Here is an 8,658-nt window from a genome sequence, read left to right as displayed (position 1 = left end):
TGAAGCGCTCCGTTGCGCGTCTAGGCGGTACCGTAGGAGGCGAGCTGCCGTGGCGAGCTGCATGCTACAGCAGCGAGCTATCTAGGTGCGCACAGCGTCCCCCGGTCCCCTCCTCCTCCCCCTCCCCCTTGTCCAGAACTCTTCCTCACCAGTCTGAATCAGCCACCCTGTCCGTAACAAGTCCGGACCTGTTACTAGGGGCTTCGTCCGGATAAATTCCGGAACACGTTATCCGGATGTTTGTATTCAGACACAAAGGTCTTACGGACAGAGTCCGGAACATTTCCGTTTTTCATGGCCTGTCTGAAGGGGGCTATAGTGTGACCGGTGCCGTGTAATGATCACTCTAGAGTTTCTCCAGCTTGCCACAAGAAAAAACACTTTAACTCCATTCCACCGCTGTTCTTGAATTGAAATTTCAGTGTATAGAATGGATAGTTTACTTTTTTCAATCACTCATGTTAACGGAAGGATTTACATGGAAAGTGGAGCAAATTAAGTTTGAGTGAAAACGTAGATTTTTTTTTTGCACTTTGTGCAACTGACTCAGTGAAAAGTCAGACACTTTCGCTGATTATCCGCGGGCAGTACTGGACGATGTTGCACCTACTGGATAGTCCGTGGAAGTCACGCCATCAACACCAGCGAGGCTCTGAATCTGGTGACTGTGTGATGCTGTAACTGTCATCAGATTAAGGTTAAAAACGTAGCTAAGCTTCCCGCATGCGCTCTGGTTCTGCGAAGCGCTCCAAGCCCCTCTCCACATCTTCAGCTCGCTGTGGACCTTATGTAGTACACGCTGACAGTGAGCTGCGCTGAGCAGTGTCCAGCTCAGATGTTCAGATGGGAGTCTTTTCTTGAGTGATTTAGCTACATCTGCGATGTGCGAAACAAATAAAATGTCAGTTCGTCTGCTTGCGTCGGGGTAATTCTTTCTATTCTTTCTCCGTCAAAATAAACGGTCAAATACGGGAACTATCTGGTCAACACAAGCCCTGCTTTTAACTGTTCTGTTTTCTTGTGAAAATTGATCAAATTAAACTTGATTAACACCAGAGCCAGGCGCACTGCGCCGTTATCTCCGTCACTGTAAATGAGGGAAAAACAAAATGATCGGATCCTTTTCTGACCTTCCCCACCTACAAAGTTTAATTACAACAATCAAACGTGACAGAGCCTGGATTTGTATTCTGAACAGTCTAAACATGTTTTAAAAAGAAACGTATGACAAAAGTGGCACCTGCTCAGTAAAACCACCAACAGGGTGAAAAATATCTAAATATTGTAGCAGAGACGGGCTACAACTTCTGGATCCACTTTGTATCAATCGTTTTATTGATTATCGTCTTATGAAAGATAACTTTGACGTACACGAGCGACCGGTACCGGCTGCTGTCACCTGTTGTGATTGGTTAAAGCAGCTCTCTGCTGTCTGAGGGTAGGCCCCGCCCACAACGCCGCAGCTGCTGTGGCTCCCAGTGTTTTCTTTACTGTGGGAAACGGGTAATAATGGCTCTTTGATGGGAACAGGTTGCCGACCCCTGGTTTAAGTGTTTCAGTTTTTTTTAATGAATTTGATTAAAAATAAAGGCGCCCGGCCCGTGTCCGAGGTAATTACACAGTCGTTGGCCCGAAGCCCGGCCCGAGGGCCTTCGGGCCAGGCCGACCCGAAGGCCCTCGGGCTTCAGTGCAGGGCTCTAATATATATATATATATATATATATATATATATATATATATATATATATATATATATATATATATTCTAATACCAAAAAGTAATGTTCTATATTACACTGTCATTCAAATACATTCTCAAAAGGAGTAGGAAGAAGCTCACTTGTTTAATTCCTTGCCTTCACAATATCCAGCCACTAATTAGAGGTTCATTTAATTCATGTTTTCCTTATATATCATATCTCCATTAGTTTTGAATAACAATATTTTTAAACATATTTTTTATATATTTACTTCATATGAATATATACACATCTTCGCACTACCATGCAGGAGGAGAATAATAATTATAATACTGGCATTAATAACATTATTAATGATAATAATACTAATACCAATACTACTGTTACAATTACTAGTGCTACTATTACTACTAATAATATTAATAATAAAACGGTAGCATTGTTAACAATAATAACACATTTAGAGTTTTTGCTCATTGCTCTAGGAGGCCCCCCCCCCCCCCCCCCCTGTACCTCGTGAAATTCATCTGCTTGTACTGTCTTTCCCTGGACATTGCTTTAGTTCTTCATACAGTTTGTTCCAAAGTTTCACTCCACTCTCAGACAGACTGAAGGATTTTAAAGTAGTCAGCAAAACTCTGAACACATATTTAGTTTGGTTTAGTTTTCTTGTACTTTGTTTAGTATGTTTAATCAAGAAAATGATCAATCTCACACTTATCACTTCCTTCTTTAAACCAATCATGGACGCTAAACAGGAGAAGAACTGCAGTCATGAGGTGACAGTTGTGCTTTTTTCACGTACGTTCTACAATGCAAAAACTTTAGGTGGGTATGAAGCTTTTTTAGCTTGGATGTTTTACAAGTATAGATTCTCTAGCAATGTTTAAATCAGTACTGGAGTTTAATATTTGTCTGCATCGTCAGAGGAGTTCCCAGAGATCCTGCGAGGGTCCATTAGACAGAATCATGAGGGACGTTTTTATGAAGACTTCTACAGGTAAGAACAGCTTCAACGTTTGGGGGATGGTGGAGTTCGACACAAACCGGTGACGCTTTCCTGACCAGGGTCGTGGCTCAGAATGAGAGACGGGACGAGTGGATGTCGTTGCTGGTCACCATCAAGAAACTCTTCATCCAGTACCCAGTCCTGGTGCGGTTAAAGGAAGCAGGTAGTAAAAGAGTTCTGGGCCAAGTTGTCTTCGGATCATCCTTTCTCGGTAAATAAGACGTATTTGTTTTGGTGCCAGATGGGTTTCCTGTTGGTTTTAACTCTACTGCTGTCCAAGGAAACTATCTGGAGGCCATCAACCTGTCTTTTAATGGTAAGTAGTAACCAACCAGTGTTGGGAGTAACGTGGTACAAAAGTAATTAATTACTGTAATGCATTGCCATTTGCTGTAATGTGGTGATGTAAGGCATTACAGGGAAAGAAAATGGTAATATCTACTCGGTACAAATGTCAGTAACGCGGTAATTACAACACATTTTTAAACCCAGAATCAAGATGTGGGTTTCCTAAAAATTCAAATTGCGGGGAGCCTGAAAAAAGATCCAGTATCCACATATATGACGTCATTTATGGACTCAGATTTGCGGGCATTCTATGAGCAGAGAGGACGCAGCGGTAACGGCTCAAATACTCCAGCTGCGTCCCGCACGCGACCGCTGTTATATTCACAAAATCGCTTCACCAAAACAAAGTCATTCATTTGTGATCGTTTATATCAGCCCCTATTCTCTGGTACTTCATGTACTTTTCAGCTGAGTTCATAATCTGTGCCCCGGTGATTTCAACTCATTGCTGCTGGAGCGCAACGCATGTTAAGTTTGTTTTTAGTTTGTGTTCGGTAGATCCCTTTGGCTGGTTAGTTAGAAAGTAGGAAATCTAGTTTACAGTTTTTCTGGAAGACGGAGAAAACATGCAGCATGCAGGAAGGTTAGAGAGAGAAACGGCCGGAAATTATTCACATAAAATCAAGAAAAAAAGTAGGTAGATTTATCCCCAATACACATGTTTACCAGTGAAAAGCAATAATATATAAGCATTTAATATTTATACATGTGATAGAATCAGATCTCCCCAGAAGTCAGTCCCACATCCAGGGCCGTATCAAGGCATTTGGGGACCAAGGCAAATATAGGCTTGGAGCCCCCACCACCTCACTCCCTGCTCAGTTAATCTAAGATGGCAGCGTGCTGAGAGTACAGATTGTTGTTGCTTTTATTTAATAAACAATCATTTTAAAGCACTGTTATTATATCTGACTGTTTTTAACAGCAATCCAAGCTCAGACACCACATCACCTTCCACATATATGTCATGAGCTCACTGAGCGTCACATGACCAGATTCATACTGAAGTTGTTTTGGTGAAAGTAACTTAAAGTAATGCAAAAGTAGTGTAATGCCTTACATTTTAAAATCAGTAATATTGTAATGTAATTAATTACTTTAAAATGAGGGTAACAAGTAATAAATAATGTATTACAGTTTTGAAGTAACTTGCCCAACACTGGTAACCAGTGAATTTTTATCTTGCACAAGAAATATTTTATTCATGTACTATCATGTTATGAAAGTTAAGGCTGTGGCTATCAATTATTTTAGTTGATCCACCATTAGTAATCAATCAAATAAATGAAGGAACACATACTTTTTATTTTTTATTTGCTTTGAAATTATTGCCAAACCGTAACAGTGCGAACTGTTAGAAAATGAAGTCAATAACCAGTAAATTTCTACAACAAAATGTGTTTAAACTCTGTTGAAGTAGCTGCCTGTTAAACCTCGTGCATGTTCAGTTGAGCAGGAGCAACAAAGCTGTTTGTGGACGCCGATTTTTGAAACATCGAGAGAGAACATTTCATTTATCAGCTAACATTGATCATTATTTCACTAATAAAAATAATAAACAACAACATTTAAATGCCCATCAAATTAGTTTGAAAGTGTGCTTTGTTTTTCACTTCTACAATAAAAATAGGGCTTTGTTGAAAAAATCGATTCTCCGATTTTCTCGTAGACATTCACGAGGATCGATTCGTACGTAGAAAGATTGATTTAACCCTTTAAGCACCAAAGTCGCAAAATTGCAACAAGCGCCTTCAACGAGCCACAGCTGCAAATATGATCCCTCGTGAAGTTACTACTTTACAACAGAAGATAGTGGAGATGTCTGTCTTCGGTAGTCTTAAGCAACATGTATGGGTGTGTTTATATTGAAAGTGTCTGAGTTTTTAAGCGTTTGAAAACCGCCTGTAGGCTCCCGGAGGACGAGCGGAACGCAGCACACGTAGTGCAAATATTTTTGGGAAAGACTTGCAATTGCTGACAGGTCAGGTCATTGTTGACTCTTTGCCTGGTAATGACTCTGATTCAGAAGAAGAATGTTCACTCATCCAGTCAGAAGAGTGATGCTGCTGCGCGGAGCAACAGAGTCTGTACTTCATGTGAAAAAAGTAAGACTACTGGAGCTTAAATGTTCCACATGCCAATTCTGAAGCTCTCTCACCGTGTTCGGGACATGGTGGATTCAGAAAGGATGGTAAAACCACCGCAAATGATGATGGACGTAGCCGGAATGTTAAAAAAAAAAGCCATAAAACGGCAGACGCTGTTAAGTATGGAAGTCAAAGAGTGCCACATAATCAAATGAATATTCCACATATCCCAGCTATTTGTGAAAGAAAGAAAGAAAACGAGCTTTTATATAGCTTCTTTCAAGACACAAATCACAGATGCTTCACAAAAACAAAATTAAAATGTAAAACCATTTCAAAGAATGATTGAAAATATGTTTAAAATGAGAAAAAATATTGTGATTTAAAATGTAAGGAAAGGGAAGGAGAAAATTCATAGGAAAGGGGGAAATCAGTGGATCCCAGGAAAGGTGGAATAGTAGAAAGAGCAGAATAAGAAGAGGGTGATGATGAAGGTCACACCAAAGGTGAGTTTTCAGCTGCTTTTTGAAGGAGACCACTGAGTCCACTGATCTCAGGCTCAGAGGGAGAGATTTTCAGAGTCTGGTCCAGACAGGGACCTTTGCTGGGAGCAAATTATCATTACATTCAAGGGAAGGCCAAGCCTGAACATGTTTAAGCCCCCAAAAATCTGACAAATATTGCTAAAAAGCATTTAACTTGAGTGAGGCCAATATAAATATCAAAAAATAAGTGTGTGTGTGTGTGTGTGTGTGTGTGCTTGCGTGCAGCTACAGCTTTTGGATGAATTCTTAATGTGTTATTTTTAAAGAGCAAGTCAACCCCTACCAGATTCTAACTCCACTCTCACTTCATGTTTGAAAAATGCAACAAATGCTGTTGCCTGGCAGACCGAGAGGGCGGAGCTGCTAACAAATACACACACACACAGGCTCACGACAGCATTGTGACATCATAATGTACCAGATGACATCATATCATACCTCTTAGCCAATAGCGGTGGCTGATTTAAATTAGAATACAGTGCAGAGTTTTTACCTGACAACGGCACAACACTGCCAGTTTTAGGCAGAATATTTAAATTTTAACTAAGATGCACTGAAGTGCCAAATTATTGATGACACGAGTCTGCAGCACGATTAGACACTTGTTTATTTAGTTTATCAGCAAAAAAAAGTTTATTTGGGGGTGACTTGCTCTTTAATAATGCCGTAGGTTTGTGTTCCGAAAGCAGTCCATTGACTCTTTTGTTCACACCATGATATCAATCCCCCCCCCCCCCCCCAGCAAAAGCCAGCGTTAATAAATCATATTCTATTCACTCAAACCATAAATTGATCTTATTTATTCAAGACACAATTGTAAAACAAAATAAAAATAATATCATTAATGAGTAAATAAATAATCTGAATATAAAATATAAATATGTTTCTGCTGCTCACCCTTTTAAAAAAAGTTTTTATCTCCATAGTTTTTGTGAACACAGCAACAGATGAATTAAACACAAAAAAAGAAGTATGCTATTTTAAAATAAATTTTGAAATAATATTTGAAATAACTGAAATGTATTTTTCTTAAATGTTTGTGTTTGTAAAAATGAAGTTAAATGTTTTGGATACAAACTGTTTTTTTTAATAAAACAAATAAAGGAGCAATCCAATTCATCGCCACAGGCTAAACTCCCAGAGTTACCACAAGGACCAGTTTGGTGTGCCACCCCAAAAATTTCTTTGGCCCTGTCTGGCCACCCCATCTAAATTTTCTGGAGGCGCCCCTGCATGATATCTGTAGTTTACGCAGCCATCTGAAGACCACTGATGTCTCTAAGCACATAGACAGGTCAAAAGATGTGTAGAGAAATCTGTGATGTTCTTAAGTCAGTAAACAAAGGCGGGTGCAGGCTGTGTTGCTTTTGGATATGAAGCACATGGCTTCCTACTCTCTCACTGAGACTGCTGTGTGCTCCTCACAGCAGTCTCCTTGTACTGCAGTGGCTGGAGTCACTGAATATAAGTTGTGGGGTACCTCAAGGATAAGCCCTAGGCCCAAAAATATTTATTATGTACATAAATTATTTGTGTAAACTATCAACGTTTTTCAATTTTGTTTTATTTTTGTTTATGGGGCGACGGTGGCACAGGAGTTAAGTGCTCGCCCCGTAATCGGAAGGTTGCCGGTTCGAGTCCCGCTCAGTCTGTCGCTGTCGTTGTGTCCTTGGGCAAGACACTTAACCCACGTTGCCTGCTGGTGGTGGTCGGAGGGACTGGTGGCGCCAGTACTCGGCAGCCTCGCCTCTGTCAGTGCGCCCCAGGGCAGCTGTGGCTACATTGTTGCTCATCCCCACCAGTGTGTCAATGTGTGAATGACTGATTGTGTTGTAAAGCGCCTTGGGGGGTTCTAGGACTCTAGAAGGTGCTATATCAAATACAGGCCATTTACCATTTTACCATTTATTTTCTAATGACACAAACATTCTTTGTTCTAGTGTGGATTTGCAGCAGATTCTGCATCAAGACCCCATAATTTGGGTGTGGATATGAAGCAAAATAGGAAGTACCAAAAATTGCAGTTCCACCCTCATCCACTAGGGGCTGGTGTTAGAAGCGAGCAAATCCTCATTGACTCCCATGTTAAAAATACCAATTTCACAGCAGAAATAAACATGTTTACAGCCTGGTACCAAAACATGTTTTAGGTTTAATAGATCTAGTTTACACTCATGACAACTCTGAGGGGGGTGAATTTTTTTGTCACTCTTCTGTTTAAGTGTAATAAAAGCCTAAAATTCTGTATAATTAATGAGCATCAGACCCACGTGACCGAAGAGCTAGCTCCGGGGAAAGGCCTCAGCCTGAGCCTCGGCCTCGCCTTAACCCTCCCACTGTCTTTATTGGTGGTTTATCCCTTGAGGCCCACGTGGCAGGGGTGAGGTGGTGCTTACTCCTCACCCCTGCCACATGGACCCAAGGGATAAACCATCAACCCTGCTCAATGGTAGAAAGAAGAAGAAGAAAGTATCATTTCTATAGCGCCTCTCAAGATAAAAATCACGAGGCGCTTCACAAAAACAAAACATGTAAAAATATAAAAAATCATTTAGGAAATGTTGAAAAATATATTTAAAATGAGGAAAAATAGACAATTGTGATAAAAAAAATGTGAAGAAAGATAGAGAGTGTACAGGAAAGAGGGAAATCAGTGGATCCTGATGAAGGTGGAATAGGTGGGGAGAGCAGAATAAAGAGAGAGAGGTGAAGAAGGTCATACAAAAGCCAGCTTGAACAAGTGAGTCTTCAGCTGCTTTTTAAAGGAGACCACTGAGTCCACTGATCTCAGGCTCAGGGGGAGAGAGGTCCAGAGTCTGGGGGCCACAGCAGCAGATGATCTGTCACCTTTGACCTTTAGCCTGGTGCTGCACAACCAGTAGGCTTTGATCACTGGACCTCAGGGACCTGCTGGGAGTGTAGGGACTAAGAAGATCACCAATGTAAGATGGTGCTTGTCTATGTAAGGC

The 8,658-nt window shown here is 40.8% G+C and overlaps 1 protein-coding gene across 6 annotated transcripts in view; it reads left to right on the top strand.

The window, feature by feature from the left end:
• The window catches only part of depdc5 (DEP domain containing 5, GATOR1 subcomplex subunit), a 119,465-nt gene that overhangs the window by 11,514 nt on the left and 99,293 nt on the right, over positions 1-8,658 (top strand). For all 6 annotated transcript variants that reach the window (XM_070541806.1, XM_070541807.1, XM_070541805.1 and 3 more), the window contains exons 11-14: positions 2,459-2,528; positions 2,628-2,700; positions 2,769-2,872; positions 2,951-3,025. In XM_070541806.1, coding sequence (XP_070397907.1) covers positions 2,459-2,528; positions 2,628-2,700; positions 2,769-2,872; positions 2,951-3,025 — 322 coding nt within the window. The remainder of the gene's footprint in view (positions 1-2,458; positions 2,529-2,627; positions 2,701-2,768; positions 2,873-2,950; positions 3,026-8,658) is intronic.

This window comes from Nothobranchius furzeri, chromosome 11, assembly GCF_043380555.1.
Source record: "Nothobranchius furzeri strain GRZ-AD chromosome 11, NfurGRZ-RIMD1, whole genome shotgun sequence".
NCBI classification, from domain to species: domain Eukaryota; kingdom Metazoa; phylum Chordata; class Actinopteri; order Cyprinodontiformes; family Nothobranchiidae; genus Nothobranchius; species Nothobranchius furzeri.
This window is presented reverse-complemented; position numbering and strand designations above follow the sequence as displayed.